The following is a 16,862-nucleotide window of genomic DNA, read 5'->3' as shown; positions in this document are numbered from 1 at the left end:
AGAACCCTGCCAGATTCACCCAGACTATAGACTGTGAGCAAAAAAATTGGTGTTCTGAGTCGCTGAATTTGTGGTAATTGACTGTGGGAGCAATTGAAAACAAATACAGATGCTGAGGCCTGTCAAGAACCAGGGGGTAAAAGGGAGGTTCCCTCCTCACCCCGCAACCCTGCCAATGACAGAGCATTGTGCTCGCCCTGCCTGTGCTACAGCTATGTTCTTGCCTCAGATCCGATGCCTGGCCTGGGGACCTCAGAGGGATGTGCCCCCTCCCCTAGCACCTCCTGGGGATGAGCGTGTGGCGCCTGGAGATTCCTGCCTCACGCAGATGGCCCCGGAAGTGAGGCCTGTGTCACAAAGGCCGGGATTCTGGCCCCAAGGATGTGTGGGGCCCACTCTCCTCTCCAGGGGTCCTGAGCTTCCTCTGTCTCTCATCCCCTCAAGACGGGTCCCGTTCACCTGATGGGCCTCCTCCCTTCCTGCCCTGGATAGTTCCTGCTTGGGGACGTGGGCCTGGACTCTCAGGAAGGCTTAGTTCATCTGACTTCATTTCCCCAGGGTGACCGATTGCCAAGGTCTGAGGAGTAGACAGGGTGTGTGGCTGGGGTCTGGCTTGCAGGGCTAATGACTCTGCCCTTAGCACCCCAAGCAGTCAGGGAGAAGAGAGGTTGCGAGTCTCTAAGAACTGTCAGACTGCAAAGGTTGGGGAGGTTGGCGCCTCACAGAGGTGCCCCAGGAGCTGGCCCTGAGATGAGAGTTCAAGTGCAGGCAGGTCACTGGGGAGGTGGCCCTGGGAAGCGCTGTGGGGAGTGAGGCTGGGAAGCTTCCTCAGTGGGTGCCCAGGGCTCAGACCACAGGGAAACCAGGGAAGGCACTGGGGCCCCTGGTCAGGTGACCCCCAAGGTCAGGCGATTTCCTGGGACTTCTGCCCCCAACCAGCCCTTGGTGCCAACATGGAACAGGTCCACCGGCAGCGTGGCTGTCAGTACAGGAGCTGCATGGTTGTGCCAGGCTCTTCCTTGGGCCACCTCAGCCCTGATCCCTCCAGTCATCCTGGGTTGGGGCTCGGTGGCGGGTAGTCCTGGAGGCCCTCACCCGGGAAGCCCCCAGCAGAGGGGAGGGATCAGAAGTCTGGAAGAGCTGGGGTGACATCTCCAGTTACCCCTCCCAGAACTGGCAAGAGTCTGTGGCTCTGCACTGAGCAGGAAGTTCGTGAAGCAGACAGAACCCTCCCTTTTGGGGTGGCCCCTGCTCAAGGACAGGCTTTCTCAATCACACCCAGCCGTCTGGGCTATAAAGGTCAGAGTCGGGAGGAGCTGACCGGAAGTGGTTGTGTTTGTCTCGATAGCCAAGTGCAAAGTGCTCATCACCTTCAACCAAGGACTCCGGGGAGGGCGCGTGGTGGAGCTGAAGAGGATCGTGGACGAAGCCGTGAAGCTCTGCCCCAGCATCCAGCATGTCCTGGTAGCTCACAGGACAGACAACAAGGTTCCCATGGGGAACCTGGACATCCCCCTCGAGCAGGTGGGTTCACCTCCCTGTGTGTAGTTGAGAAGAGGTTGTTATGGGATTAACTGAGTCTTGTCTGTGGTTCTCAGCCTGGTCCCCCAGCCATGCCTGGGGCTCCCCTGTGGTGTCTCATGGCTTTCAGCCTGGTTGGGAAGATGGGATGCAGAGTCCCCAAACCTAGTGAAACACTCACCGCAGAGGCAGCGATTGGCCCCATCCTCTTACCGGGAACAGACCTGGGGTGGGGGGGACTAGAGACAGCAGCGGGAGCGGGATGGAGGGGAGGCCGGGTGGAGGGGGGGGAATGGTTCTGGACTGGCGTCTGTCTTCTCCCTCCCAGGAGATGGCCAAGGAGGAGCCCGTGTGCGCCCCGGAGAGCATGGGCAGCGAGGACACGCTCTTCCTGCTGTACACCTCGGGGAGCACCGGGAAGCCCAAGGGACTCGTCCACACCCAGGCAGGCTACCTGCTCTATGCCGCCCTGACACACCGGGTAAGGCCGCCCCTTGGGGCTTGAGCTCCCACTAGTGTCCACTTGTGTGTGCAGGGCAGGGCCTCGAATCCTGGCATAGTGCATTGGGGTGGGTGGGAGGCACCCTTTCTGTCCTCCTGTGAAGGGCCTGGGTCCTGGCCCGCATCTGCCGAGGGTCTTTAGCCCATGTCATGCGTGTGCCGAGTCCCCCAGCCACCTGCCTGGCGTGCTGGAGCCCAGGCTCTGGCCTCCCCGGCCCTTCCCCCACACAATTTTGTATGTTACTATTATTTGTTAAAATGCTTTCTTCCACTTAAGAGACTTTTTTGGCTGATTATAAAAGAAAGTAGAACATTTTCCTGGGTTCCTAAAAGTGCTGTGACCTCTAGGCTTGCTTCATTGAGGCCACATTTTGAAAGGAAGAGTTTTGAGATGATATGCTTTTATGAGGAGACTTAAATTTAGCGCATGGAAATTGCATTACAGGGGATTATCCTTTAAGGATTACAAAGCAAATGATCTGGCACGGTTTTTATTCCAGTGAATGCACTTAAAAATCAGCACTCGTTTAAATGCGGGGCAGAGAGTTCCCGTTGTGGCTCAACAGGTTACAAACCCAACTAATATCCATGAGATGTGGGTTCGATCCCTGACCTTTCTTATTGGTGTCCAGCGTTGCTGTGGCTGTGGTATAGGCTGGCAGCTGCAGCTCCGATTCAACCCCTAGCCTGGGAACTTCTATATGTTGCAGGTATGGCCCTAAAAATAAAAAATGAAATTGTTAAAAAAATAAATGTGGGTGGTCAGTTATCATGCATCCCCGGTGTCCTTGGGGAGTGGCTGACATGTCCCAGTGACTCTCTCTGGCCAAAGGCAGAACTCGGCCCAGCTGGTGCCAGCAGCGGGGAGCTACCTGGCCAGGTAATCAGGAATTTCAAACCCATCCAAGCAGGGCTGGGGGCCGAGAACGCCCACAGTCTGGCCAAGGTTCAGGGCCAGGGTCCACTCAGTCACTGTGGTGGGGTGGGGGTGGGAGGTGGCTGACTGGATGGGCTCCAGTCACCTGGAGGCAGACCCCACAGATGAGCGCAGGAGGACAGATGAGGAGTGGGTGCTGGAAGCAGACACGTAGCCTGAGAGTGGCGGCTGCTCGAGAACAGTGCTGAGGGTGTGGACGTGAGGCAGAGGGACAGATGTGGTACAGAAGCAGGCCCAGCCTGATCCAAGTCCATGTTAAGGCAGTTGTCTCTGTCTGCTGGGTGACTGTGAGCAAGTCACAGGTCTGTTCTCATTTGAAAACACCTCTTTGTGGTTGTATTGCAAAGACTGACACATCCTGTAAGTCAAAACATTTGGAAAATGTAACTACTGAGACCTAACACCAGAAAAGCCAGAGTGTGGGTCAAATTGTTTCCATCAGTTTATAGCAAAATTAGCATTCAGGAAGCTGTAACATGGTGAATGACTCTTCAGCTTTTGTTTTCCAGTGTTACCAGGACACTGTTTACATGAGCAAAAGAAGTGGGAATATAGGGACAGGGCCATCTTGTGAGTGTCTCTTCAATATAGGGAGATTTTTTGTTTTGTTTTGTCTTTTTAGGGCCACACCCTCAGCATATGGAGGTTCTCAGGCTAGGGATTGAATCCGAGCTGTAACTGCCAACCACAGCCACAGCCATGCCAGACCCAAGCCACATCTGTGACCTATACCACAGCTCACGGCAACGCTGGATCCTTAACCCACTGAGCAAGGCTGGGGATTGAACCTGCATCCTCATGGATACTACTTGGGTTTGTTACTGCTGAGACACAACAGGAACTCCCCAGTGAGGGTTTTTGAAGCATCAGGAATGGAAACTTTCAGCCTTCTGTGCATGAGTGTGTGTGTGCACATGTCGTGTGTGTCTGTGAGCCTGCCCGAGCTGAAGCTATTTGGACTGCTGGTTTCTTTGGGTTTTCGGGGTGCGCAGGTGGGTAAAGGCGCCCTTTGGAGTGTGGCTGGCCCCAGGTACCTGTTCTCTTCCCAGGAGCATCAGGGAGAGAGCGCACCAGCCCCTGGAGAGACAGCTGTGTGGGTTCATGTTGTATAAAAATCCCGGCGGTTCCCAAACGCTGCGACGTCTTGTGTTACCCGTGTGGTGGAGGTGCAGTCTTCCTGGAAAGTCTCCTCCTCCCCCTTGGGTGGAGACTCCACAGGGCCTGGCTGACCTGAGACCACTGTGCTGTTTGGAAACTCCTGGAGAAACTCAGCAGGAGACTGGGCCACTGGCCCAGGGATTTAAAAAATTGCTATTGCAGAATAGAACACAGATACAGAAGGCCACCAAAATCAAATGTGTGGCTTATGAATTATTGGCAGGAAAACCCACTTTAGTCAAAAAACGGGATGTCACCGACCTCACACAGAACCCACTTCGTGGCCTGTGTGACCACAGCCTGTGCCCTGCCCCACGTCCTGACTTTGACGGTGCCCCTGCCCTGTTTTTCTTGCTCTGTCACTTAAATGTGCACCCTGAGACCCTGTAGCTTACTCCTGCCCGCTGACAGTTTTTGGCAAGGCTTTTAAGCCGTTCCAACCTGTGGGCTCTCTGCCATCCCTTCCATCTCCTTGTACATTGTCAGCTGCAGCGCCTGGCTGTGTGGCCCTCTGTTCTCAGTGTATCCTGCAAACGGGCAGGCGGACCCAGAATCGGCAGGAATAGGAGAAAACACCTGTATCTCTCCTCTGAGACTCTCAGAAGCTGATGATCCTAGCTGCATGTCTTAATATTTTTGGCTTTTGTTTTATGTGGTTTTTAAAGAATTAAAACAATTAGTGCATAACTTAATGCAGAAAGGTGCTCTTCTTTTAGACAAGACTAAACTAGATGGAGTTTCGTTGAGGGCACACGAGTGGCCACCACCTGTGTAGGGATGTGGACGTCTCAGCTCCCTGAAGGCCCTCATGCCCCCCACCCCCACCCCATCCCGGGATGAGCACTCGATGACCTTGCAGATAGGCTTGGCCTGGGCTCACACAGTGTACCCTCCGGGTCTGGCTCCCCTTGCCATCATCTGCAGGTATCTGGTGCTGCTGTTACCGGTAATCCCACCTTCTCTAATGTGGTTGCCAGGCCCTCCCTCCTCCTGTTCTCGGTGGCCATGGGAGTGGCTGGGCCTCCGTGACAGAACACCCCCTGTGACGTGGGGCCTCTGACAGCCTCTCCTCCTGTTTCTGCAGCTAGTGTTTGACTACCGGCCAGGCGACATCTTTGGCTGCATGGCCGACATCGGCTGGATCACAGGACACAGCTATGTGGTGTATGGGCCCCTCTGCAATGGAGCGACCAGCGTCCTTTTTGAGAGCACCCCAGTTTATCCTGATGCTGGTGAGGCCTGTGGGGGGTGCAGAGAGGGTGTGCTGGGCATGGCGGTGGGTTCCTGTGGCACAGCTTCCGGGCTGTGCAGTGACATCACATGAGCAATGGACGCCTCTGCAAGGCCACCCATCTAGTGTCCTCACCTCTGTGGCCACCTTCCTCAAAGCCCAGGCCAGTGGCCCGCCTCCTGGGTCCCCAGCCAAGGGCTCTCTGCTGCCTGCGCCTTCAGGCCACTTGGGCAGAGTGTGGTGTGTGGCCTGGAGCCACTGCCATAAAGTGAGGTCACCTGGCATCTTCCTCGCGTGCTTGTTGTTCCAACATGACTGAATGTTGGCAGCTCTGCTGAGGCTTTCGCCCAAGTGGTCCACAGTGCAGGCAGTTCCATGTCTGGAACCTTTGTCACCTCCCTTTGGTTCTCTTCAGCCTCCCTCGGGGGCCAGAGCTCCTGGGAGCACATGCAGAGGCATGGCTAGGGATCGAGAGCCTGTCTCAGGTGACCCCAGCCTCCCACGTCAGAGCGATAGCACGAGTTGGGGGTGGTGGGAAATGGGGTGTGTGTGTCCTGGGCAGTTGCCTTGCTCCAGGGGAAGCATTGGTCTCCACACCACATAAATGCAGCCGAATGCTAGTTCTGCATTAGGGCTGCTTCATGGGAACATCCCTTTGACACGATTCCTCACTGTGTCATGTGGGTCAGCACATGGGGTGTCAGCACATGGCTCAGTGCCCTGGACCAGGCAGAGCCTCCAGCACCCACGTGGGCTGTGCTGGGAGATGGCCGCCACAGGCAGCCCTGCCCATCACAGTGACGATGCCACAGGTGTTTGCATGTGTTCAGTGCACAGTAACGGGGGCTGATTCTGTGTGAGGTTGTTGGAGGTGCCGTGTGGCAGGTCTCACATTGATTGGAACATGGCTTCTCGTAGGTCGGTACTGGGAAACAGTGCAGAGGTTGAAGATCAACCAGTTCTATGGTGCCCCGACGGCCTTCCGGCTGCTACTCAAATACAGTGACTCCTGGGTGAAGAAGTACGACCGCTCCTCCCTGCGGACCCTGGGCTCAGGTGAGCCGATGCACGAGAGTGTGTGTGCCGTCAGAGCCAGGGCAGACTTCTTGAAGGCTGTGTCTGTGCTGTGTTCACACTATGCAGCTGCAGCCAGGAGAAAGCAGATGTCCCGCCTGGAAGCCCCTCCCTGGAGCCCACAGCTGCACAGGGTCTGGGGCTCAGTGTTGTCACCTTTTCTGTGCTCCTTCTTCATTATGAAAATACCAGCCTGGGAAGGTCAGGCCCGAGCCCTTTCCCTAGCAGCTGCAGGGGTTTCACCCCTGCTGTTCCCAGCTCTGTCATCAGTGCCACTCTGCCCTTGGCTGCTGTTCACACTGTGCCTGTTTCCAGGAGGGAGTTGCGAGATAAAGGTTATCTGCACTGGTAATTTTGATAGATGTCACCAAGTCACATGAAAGCCTTTCTGAAAGGTGACCTGGGTTACCTTGACTTGAGATGCTCCTGGGAGGTGGAAGGTTCCAGGCTTGTTCTCTGGCAGAGGAATGGGTGGCTAAGGAAGCAGGATGTAGATGACAAGAGGTACCCAGAATACTCTGCTGCCGGGGGAGTGGGCTCCCGTGGTCCTCGCTCCACATGGGCTGGGACCAGGCCACACCAGGGAGCCTCACAGGCCGGCAGGGCTCTGTTTTGCTCGCGGGCACCCCTGCCGCATAATCAGCACCAACAGTAGAGCCCTGCGGGGGTTTCCTGGGTCCCAGGTCCTGTCAAGGAGAATAATCAGTAACCATCTATAGCAAGAAGAGAAGAAAGTTTTATCCGAGCCAAGCTGAGGACTATGGTTCTGAGGAACTGCTCCAGGGAAGCAGGGTTTTCAGCAGTTTTATGTCTTATCAGGACAGAGAACATCAAACAAGCAGGGATACATTCCTTCAAGGTATCAAAAAAGACAGACCCAGCAGGCCAGGACAGCCTCGGCGCCTGGGAAGGGAGTCTTATCATCACAGAGGACCAGCATTGATGTTCCGGGAAGGGAGGCGCTGCCTCTCTTCAAACACATTCTTTTTTTTTTTTTTTTTTTTTTTTAAGGGCCGCAACCGCGGTATATGGAGGTTCCCAGGCTAGGAGTCGAATTGGAGCTATAGCTGCCGGCCTACACCACAGCCACAGCAACGCTGGATCCTTAACCCATTGATCAAGGCCAGGGATGGAGCCCTTATCCTCATGGACGCTAGTCAGGTTTGTTAACCATTGAGCCATGACGGGAACTCCTCAAACACATTCTTTACTTCTGGTCAATGTGGCCGTTTCTTTAGTTATTGAAGCAGATGTCCAGTATGTGTTTGACTGACTCCACACAGGCCATTCTAGTTCACGTGACATCTCAGTTAAACAGTGTGTGATCCAGGATGACTCTGTCAGGGGCAGTGAACCATGCTGGCACCAGGCCCTCAAGCCTGGGCCAGTGCTGGTCCCCAACAGCAGCCACACAGGTGACCTGACCTGGGGCCACTGGGTCACTCTGCACAGCACTGCGAGGCTCTGCACGCTCACTTCACCCAGTTCTGCTGTCAGCAGAACCCAGGTCTCCCAGGACTGTTATCCAGGGTTTTTACTTCTTTGTGAAATTTTAACCTTCAATCTCACAAGTGCACACAGATGGATTCTTGCTGGCAAAAGAAAGAACTGGAATGTGGCCTTGCAGGCTGGCGTCCCCATGGGTGCTCCTGGCACAGACACAGCTCTTTGCTGAAATGTTTGCTTTAGGGGAGTGAGATCACGTTGTGCTATGAGCTGTGCTGTTGATATAACTCAGCGGTGCAGCTTCCCAAGTGGCTCTACCTTGTTGTGGAGCTCAAGATCCATGTAGCCAGATATCCTCAGCCCCCAGGGCTCGGCGTGCCCCGCAGAAGCCCCCCAGACCCCATGACCTTGCTCAACGTGGATTGAGGTGCCTGTTCTTGGCTGCCGTGGACTTGCGCTCCTGCAGCGTGTGCTGCCCTTGCTTGGCTTTGACCCCAGCTGCTCGCTTCCACGCTGTGTGGGGTCCCACTCTGCGAATGTGCCAAGATTCCCTGTCCATTGTGCTCCGTGGACAGTTTTTAGCTTTCGGCCGTGGGAACATCCTTGTCCATGTCCACTACTGGAGGGTGGGTTTCCGGGAGCCACACTCTCCAGGGGCAGGAGAATGTGTCGGCCCTAGTGGGCTCTGCCACCAGCCCTCGTCTCCTCCGCAGTCTTGCCAGCTTCTGGATTTCTGACCCTCTGATGGTGAAAATATATCTCATTGTAATTTGTGTTCTTCGGTGGCTATAAACGTGATGGTCTCACTGCTTTTTCCAGTCTCCTTTTGTGTCTTCCAGGAAAATTCCAGAGCTTGTTTCCTTTGTTAGATCTGCTCTTTTCAGTTTTAGCCTTGAGGTCTTATAACGCCTCTCTCCTGTGGTTTCAGTGGGAGAGCCAATCAACCACGAGGCCTGGGAGTGGCTGCATCAAGTGGTGGGGGACGGCCGGTGCACGCTGGTGGACACCTGGTGGCAGACAGGTGAGCAGATCCCTGAGGCCTGGGAGAGGGGCAAGGCTTCAGGCGTCTGGGCCCCGCACACGTGGTGAAAGCCGGGTGTCGGGGAGAGGAAGCTCGGGGGAGCGGCTGCTGCCCTGCGGCTGAGACGTGGGTGTGACAGTGTCCTCTCTTTAAGGTGGGGGCGCTGCCCACAGCCCTGGGTAGGGGCGGAGGGAGCGACACACCCCGCAGGTGCCCAGGCCTGGCCGGGAGCAGGTGCTCACGCAGGTCCACCTCCTCAGAAGGCCACCTTCTGAACCAGGTACAGCCCAGCGGGGCGGCCCTGCTGTGTACAGCACCTTGAGTCTAAATGTCAGTTAGTGGGTAAGGAGCTTTTCCTGCGCCTTTTTGTTTCGATTTGTCCCCTGGCTTCTGGAGTATCTGACTTATCAGGATTTGGGAGGCAAGAGACCACCGCTGATGTGATAAACTTGGCTGAGGTCTTGTCCTTCTCAAAGCCAGAAAATGAGGGAAGGTGGGATGTCCCCAGTGGTGCAGTCCTGACGCTCCTCGGACAGTCTCGGGGACAGTCTCTGAGGGTGAAGCCTCCAGGGAGGCTGAGGGAGTGCTGAGCCAGAGAAGCACGTGGGGACAGAATTCCTGGGCGTTCTCCTTGTTTGGTTTGGCGGGGTGGCCTGGCCCAGAAGCACTTCTTTCCCTGGCACAGGATGGAGAGGCGACAGCCGCCTGCTCTGGGGGCATGGCTTCCGGGGCCCAACGTTGCTCCAAGCTCCACTGTCACTTCCTCAGTGGAGGGAACCAGCACCCAAGCCTGGTTCCTCCTCAGACAAAGGTCCTTTAGTCACTGGGGGCAGGTTCCTGGCCTCAGACAGGCAGTTCCACCCTCCCACTCTGGGGGGCACCTGTGCAGTCTGGATGAAGGAGTTCCTGGCTCCTGGCCCCTGGCCCACCCACATTTCTTCTGCAGAAACGGGTGGCATCTGCATCTCTCCACGGCCCTCGGAGGAGGGGGCGAACATCCTGCCCTGCATGGCGATGAGGCCCCTGTTTGGCATTGTCCCTGTTCTCATGGACGAGAAGGTGAGCCTCCCCTGTTACCCGACATGCCCTGTTCTGCCGCCCCCTCCCTGCAGCCCCCTCCCCAACACGGCACCCACTGCAGGGTGTCCTTCTCCTGCTCTGCTCCTTCCTGTCACCCCCACTGTCTCCTGGCTCTGTAGGGGAAGGTCCTGGAAGGTGGAGATGTGTCCGGGGCTCTGTGCCTGTCCCAAGCCTGGCCAGGCATGGCCCGGACCATCTACGGAGACCACCAGCGGTTCATAGACGCCTACTTCAAGGCCTTCCCAGGTGAGCCTTTCCTGCCACTGCTGGACACCGTTTTAGGGTCTCAGGATCAGGTCCCAGGTCCCCATAGGGCCGCAAGTGAACCCCCCCCGCCTCCCTTCCCGGTGAGCCGGGAGTGGGCCCAGCTCGGCGACCTCCTTGGTGGAGCTGGATATGCCGCGGGCTCCGGTCCTCTCCAGGCCTCCCTTTTGGTGCTTTCCTGGCTTGTGTTATGTCGTCGGGTGGGAATTCATGTACACATTTGCTGTGGGAACCCACGCTTTTTGGTTGCAAGCATGTCAGTGCTGCCGGCTTTTGGGGAGGCTCGAGTTTCCAAGACTTGTGGGCCCCCCTACCCCTGCCATCTGGCAGCCCCTCTGCTCACAGCAGCCACGCAGTGCCTTGGCGGTGTCTTCCAGGGTGGGGGCGCTTCCCCCTGTAGGGCGGGGTCGCTGGTGGAAGGCGCGAGGTGGCGCTGAGTCCCCCTGTGGCACAGGTTACTACTTCACTGGGGACGGGGCGTACCGAACCGAAGAGGGCTACTATCAGATAACAGGGCGGATGGACGATGTCATCAACATCAGTGGCCACCGGCTGGGGACAGCAGAGATTGAGGATGCCATGGTGAGCTTGGCAGACCACTTGCCCGCACCTCTGTGGGGTCCCTGCCGGATGGGCCGAGTTGGTGTTTCAACTCCATGCTCTGCCTCTGTTGTGCACAGGCCGACCATCCCGCGGTGCCGGAGACTGCCGTCATCGGCTACCCCCATGACATCAAGGGAGAAGGTGCATGTCCTCGAAGACTCTCCCAGTGGCCAGGCTCCGTGGAGAGAAGCAGATCCAGAGGGGGGCAGGGTTTCTCGTGGGTCAGGCTCCTGGTTCACATGTCCTCTCAAGGGGGGATTGGGGAAGGCCCCACTCTGCCAGCCTGCAAGGACCCCCCCTCCCCAGCCACTGTGGCTTCTGTGGCCCTGCTGAGCTCAGGGAGCTCCCTCCTGTTCCCGGGGATTCTGGAGGTCCTGTCAGGGATGGCGTGTACCAGGTGCCCCTCGCTGCCCACATGTCCTGGCTGCGCCACAGCACCCAGTGCTTGGAAGCGACCTGACTTCCCTGAGACTTTGGAGGAGCCTGACCTTCCGGTCCTCCTGCACGGCCAGGGGGAGCAGAGCGAGTGATTGATCTGGTCCTTACAGGAGACATGCCTGGTTCCAAGGTCCTCTGGCTTCTAAGCTATGGGTCTGGGAAGGGGCAGGGCCACCTGGGTGTAGTAATGCCAGACATGTGGCAGCCATCCAGCCTGACCTGACCTGGGCTGGCCTGCTGTGACCAGACACTTTGACCCTTTGCTCCCCTGCTGGGCAGACTGACCTCTGCTGCCCGGCTGAGGCCTGGGAATTCTCCCTCCTGCTGTTAGGACACCCGGTGTCAGAGTGTGTCCCAGTGTTCCTGCTTCTCAGCTACGTCTGTGTGCCAGTCTTCCATTATTTATTTGCCTGTCTCCAAGCCAACATTTATTTAAGTGCTTAAAAAAGTATTTTCGGTCGCCAGAGGGAGGATGTGCCCATGAAGCTGCTGCCTTGTTAACAGGCCGGAATGGGGGCTGTTGGGTCAAGGGGCGAGATGGGGGTTGGTCCTTGCTTGTGTGTCTCCGGGGCTGCAGGCCACGTCACGCTCCCACCAGCAGCCCTTCCCTATATTCTAAGTGGCTCTGGTATTGCCTGCCAGGCTTTGGGAGAGAATTTGTATGTCGAGTATGGTGATGTGCATTTTCCTGATTTCTAACAAATTTGAGCATTTGTCCATTGCAAAACATGAACAGCAGTACAAGCTGTTGGTACATATTTGTCCCCATGCCATCTGTTTGCCCTCGATCGGATGGGGGAGCCCCTGGGTCTCATGTGACTAGGACCCAGACCTGAGAGGGACCGAAGTCCTGCCCTGTGGTGCTGGAGGGGCCTGGCTAGAGGGGGCAGACAGACCAGTGGGGGGTCGACTGCGATGGGGTGTGTCCAGGATCGGACAGGTCCAGGATCATTAGGGAGGCTGCACGTGTGTGGAACTGGGTCGGAGAGGGGGACAGGGCAGGTCAGTGGGGAACAGGAGGACTGTCCACAGGGTGCTAGGACAGGGACTGCTCATGGGGAGAGAACGGAACTCGGTGTATATGTGACTGCGTGTGGGTCAAGGAGACTCATGCTGGATGCCTGTGGAGGCCACTTCTATAGTCTTGGGAGGGCTGAAAACTACCCCTAGTGTTTATGCTACAGTGTCGGTTGACCAGTGTGGCCCAGTGGAACTGCCTTCTGCCACAGAGCCACTCTTCACCTGGGCTGCCCTGTGTCAGCCTCTGGCTCCATGTGGCTACCGTGACCAGGGAGCTGCATTTCCCACTTATGGGGCTTATGATTAAGCGGCCATGTGGCTGTGCCCGCCATGCTGGACACCTGCTCAGAGGCGAGAGTCAGTCTCCTACAGCCCACGTGGTGCAGGTGCAGTCTCAACTCCAGGGTCCCACACATGTGCTGCCCACTTCTACTGTGAGTGAAGACAGTAAAGCACCCTCAGGGCTGCAGCTAAAGGCACCTGCGGCCACACAGGTTGATTGAAACCCCTGGGATTCAGGGTGATTTGCGTGCAGCCTTCTGCCTTGGGAGATGGCTTGTGGCCGGACACCCCCAAACCTTTGTTCTCCCTCCAGCTGCGTTTGCCTTTATCGTGTTGAAAGATGGCACAGGGGACGTGGACGTGGTGGTGAAAGAGCTCCGGTCGGTGGTGGCTGACAAGATTGCCAAGTATGCGGTGCCCGACCAGGTTCTGGTGAGTGGATGCGCCCCAGGGGTCGCTGTGTCTCTGCTGTCCAGCCTCCTGCTTCCTGCCCTCAATGGGGCGGTGGCTAGAGCCAGGTGCTGCAGAGAACTGCGAGTGTAAACATGGGCCTGGGTGGGGTTGGCGCTCCTCAGCCTGTGTGGTTTCGGGAGGAACCGGGCTGCCTTTTCAGCCCCACTGGCTTTTCCCTTTTCTGTTAATGCCGGGCCACAGCTTTCCTCACCTGGGAGCCGCCCCTCTGAGACAGGGGTCCAGCTTGACCTGCGCCTGGTGACCAGAAGTCCCTGTGGGTGAACTGGACTCTTTCAAAGACAAGGCCCCCTGCTGTGCTTCTTAACATATTGGGTTGATGTTGGATGCCTGCAATTGGAAAATGTTAAATGCCAAATTTCAAACACCCAGCAAGACATTTTCCTTTTAGGCAGCTCTTGCTTCTGGTGTTAGAAAAAGTGGGGTGGCCACCAGGCAGCTGGTGCATGGGAGTCCCCATGGGGCGGGAGGATGTCCTCCCCTGGGTAGAGCCCCGCTTGTCTCAGCACGGCCGGCTTGTCTCTGGACGCGGCAGGGAGTCGGGAGGGCCCACCGCTCTAACGCTGCGCCTCCTTTGCCAGGTGGTGAAACGTCTGCCAAAAACTAGGTCTGGAAAAGTCATGCGGCGGCTCCTGAGGAAGATTGTCACTGGCCAAGCTCAGGACCTGGGGGACACCACCACCCTGGAGGACCCCAGCGTTATCTCGGAGATACTCAGTGCCTACCAGGAGTACAAGGACAAGAGAGGGGCTTTGTGACGATGCTGCCCAGGCCCCCACCAGCCCCAAATGGCTTGTTCTTGCCATCCCTACAGAACCTGCGCTGCCCTCATGCAAAGACCTGAGTTCCCGCCCACCCTCCACTTGTGAACCCACGACAGGTCCTCAGACAGGGAGAGCTTCCTCCCTCTTGCCCTGAATCTGCCACCTGGTGCAAAGTCACTGTCACCTCCATTCTCATGTCCTTTCCTGACAACACAGGTGACTGGGAACAAGAAGCGGGCATGCTTTTTCCAGTGTTTCTAGAAATGAAAGGCAAAAATTTTATTTTTATACTTTTATATTTTAGAAGAAAAATGGTGTAGACACACAGGTGCAATGTGTGGATTTATTTGTACACACTCTTTATAAGTTATGGCAAGTTCCTTTTTTGCCTCTACCTGTGGGGAGGTGTGGAGGGTTGGAGGGTCTGTTCTGGGTAGTTTGGCATATTTGAAATCCGAATTGGAAATGTTTGTACTGCTGTCTGAACTCAGCTATCTTGAAACCTTTCATGCCTGCAGCACCTGTTTTTGGTGCGTGTTTCTACTTCCCCTGGTTTCTGTGTAATGAACCCTAACTCCTAAAAGCAGCTGCGTTGTGGCACAGTGGAAATGAATCTGACTAGGATCCATGAAGATGTGGGTTCAATCCCTGTCCTTGCTTAGTGGGTCAGGAATCTGGCGTTGCCATGGGCTGTGGTGTAGGTTGCAGATGCGGCTTGGATCCCACCTTGCTGCGGCTGCGGCTTAGGCCAGCAGCTGTAGCTCAGATTTGACCCCTAGCCTGGGAACCTCCATATGCCATAGGTGTGGCTGTAAAAAGACAAAAATCAATCAATAAATAAAAGCAGCTGATGGGGAGGGCTCACCTTTCAGTCCTGAAGCGGCTCTGTTCGTGGATGGTTTCTGGGCTGTGGCCTGCATAGACTCCTCCCTCACCGCCTTGGACATTCAGTAGGTGGTCGGGGCGCTCCACACATGGGGCAGTTCAGGGAAGCGGGGACTCACTAATACTGCCCCAATGGGGTCCCCCAAACAGCCCTTCCTCCCTGCTTCAAGTCTCTCCCTTTTCAGATGTGCCTTAGGTCCTCTGGGCTTAGCAAGCCCACGCAGACCATTAGGTTGTGAGTGCCTATTTATAGCAGGCATGCAAAGCCCACACATGCATGGCGGGGGGTGACCGGCCGAGCTGGGTCCTGGAGCACAGGAGGGTCCCAAACCGGCACCCCCTGGTGGGCGTGGCCTGCAGCTGGGCAGGTGTTTGCGGGGGGACTTGGGTGGGCCTCTCAGGTGGCTGTGGCTATAGCACAGATTGGCAGCACTTGAAACAGAGAAGCTCGCACCTGTACCTGTTGTGGTTCGCTGGACTTTACGTTGTGGTTAGGAACGACTTGGCTCTAAAGTAGGGGACAGTGACCAAAGCCTCAATATGACTTGTAGGGCCATTCAAATAAAGCTTTTGTTTATTTTCTTTTTTTTCTGTGATGTTTTTGATCAAATAATGCTATTTCTTATTGTTGGGTTTAATCATTGAGACAAAACCAGAAGGGGCCTATCCACTCAAAAGAGAACACTTAAAAAAATCAGTTTGTGGAGTTTCTGTTGTGGCTTAGTGGGTTAAGAACCTGACATGGTGTCTGTGAAGATGTGGGTTCGATCCCTGGCCTTGATCAGTGGGTTAAGGATCCAGTGTTGCTGTGGCTGTGGTGTAGGCTGGCAGCTGCAGCTCCGATTTGACCCCTAGCCTGGGAACGTCCATATGCCAAGGGTGTGGTCCTAAAAAAGAAAAAAAATCTGTTGTCCTGCCAGGAGGAAATACACTAAAGCATGCACCTGTCTTAGACTGTCATTTGGTAAACTTCCCTGACTTTAGGCCACTGTGCTGGCCTATCACTAGTCACAAGTGGCTAGTTAGATACAAGTTAAAAAGTAGAATAAAGTAAAATATTTAGTTTCCTGTGACCACAGCTAACTGCTTGGGTGACCCGCAGCTGGAGCTACCAGCTGGACCACAGGATGCGATGACCCCTAGCGGAGAGTGGAGGAAGCAGCCCCACCAGGCCACCCTCAGTCCAGGTGGGGGACACAGGGCTTCTGTGTCCCTCAGTGGGTGAGATGCAGGCTTTAAAGAATGCGCTGAATTGGTGCCAAGAGGTGGGATGAGAAATGTTCATGCAGAGCAGGACTGGGCTGTTCCAGGGACAGTGTCCGTCCCATCCTGAGCCCTGGGGGCACGGGGTTGGGGGTGGGGGGAGGATTCCAAAGGCATAGAAAAGTGCTCACAGGGGAAAGGCGGGGGTTTGCTCTTCCGTATGTATGCCTGGGGAGCAGAGCAGGGCTGCCCATTACTAGAACAGTCTGGCCTGGGATAGGGTTACAGACAGATGCCTATGAAGTCAGCTTCCCAACCCCCGAATCTCTGTCCCTGAGGGGCTTGTGACCATGACTCCCAGCATCATAGTCCCTGGCCATGTGATGTATCAGGCAACCAAGAGAGTACAGGATGGGGTGATAAGCTGAGAGCAGGGCCTGCCTAGCACACAGGGGGATGTGTAGGCGCTGGAGACGCCCCGCTTGCCCCCCTCCACTTCCTGCTTCGGCCCTTTTGTGGAGACTGAAATGTCCTGACAAAGACTGACTGGGAGCCGCCACCGAAAAGCAGAGCAGAGCTGAGACATCTGGTGCTGTGGGAGTCACCCAGGGACCTGGCAGGACTTAGACTGTCCTGACGTGGCCACACTTTTATCTAAAGGGGAATCCCAAGGTGATCCAGGCACATGCCAGTCCTGGCACACCCATAGCAGCCGAGCTCATGAAGGAAAGGGAGTGTGAGCGCGCTCACACACTCTCTCTCGGCCTCCAGCCCCCACCACACCCCCCAGTGGACAGCACTGCGCTGAGTGGTGGGGAGGGGGGAGAGGAGGACCTGGACTCCTCAGCCATCACATCCTCCATCCTTGTGGCGCCTCCTGAGCTGACACTTTCTAAAATTTCTATTAATTTTTTTGGCCACACCTGTGGCATATGGAAGTTCCCATGGTGATGTACACCATGG

General features: G+C 56.0%; 1 protein-coding gene across 4 annotated transcripts in view; it reads left to right on the top strand.

Moving 5' to 3' along the window:
• The window catches only part of ACSS1 (acyl-CoA synthetase short-chain family member 1), a 39,264-nt gene extending 23,982 nt beyond the window's left edge, over positions 1–15,282 (top strand). Inside the window, exons 4-14 of one of the 4 annotated variants that reach the window (XM_001927113.6) lie at positions 1,349–1,524; positions 1,850–2,002; positions 5,202–5,349; positions 6,267–6,404; positions 8,797–8,889; positions 9,836–9,948; positions 10,089–10,215; positions 10,688–10,815; positions 10,914–10,977; positions 12,890–13,008; positions 13,629–15,282. In XM_001927113.6, coding sequence (XP_001927148.3) covers positions 1,349–1,524; positions 1,850–2,002; positions 5,202–5,349; positions 6,267–6,404; positions 8,797–8,889; positions 9,836–9,948; positions 10,089–10,215; positions 10,688–10,815; positions 10,914–10,977; positions 12,890–13,008; positions 13,629–13,805 — 1,436 coding nt within the window. In that variant the 3' untranslated portion in view covers positions 13,806–15,282. Of the gene's footprint in view, positions 1–1,348; positions 1,525–1,849; positions 2,003–5,201; positions 5,350–6,266; positions 6,405–8,796; positions 8,890–9,835; positions 9,949–10,088; positions 10,216–10,687; positions 10,816–10,913 lie in introns of all 4 variants that reach the window. The other 3 variants (XR_002340090.1, XM_005672761.3, XM_021078074.1) reach the window with 3 other exon arrangements.

This window comes from Sus scrofa, chromosome 17, assembly GCF_000003025.6.
Source record: "Sus scrofa isolate TJ Tabasco breed Duroc chromosome 17, Sscrofa11.1, whole genome shotgun sequence".
In the NCBI taxonomy this organism is placed as follows: domain Eukaryota; kingdom Metazoa; phylum Chordata; class Mammalia; order Artiodactyla; family Suidae; genus Sus; species Sus scrofa.
This window is presented reverse-complemented; position numbering and strand designations above follow the sequence as displayed.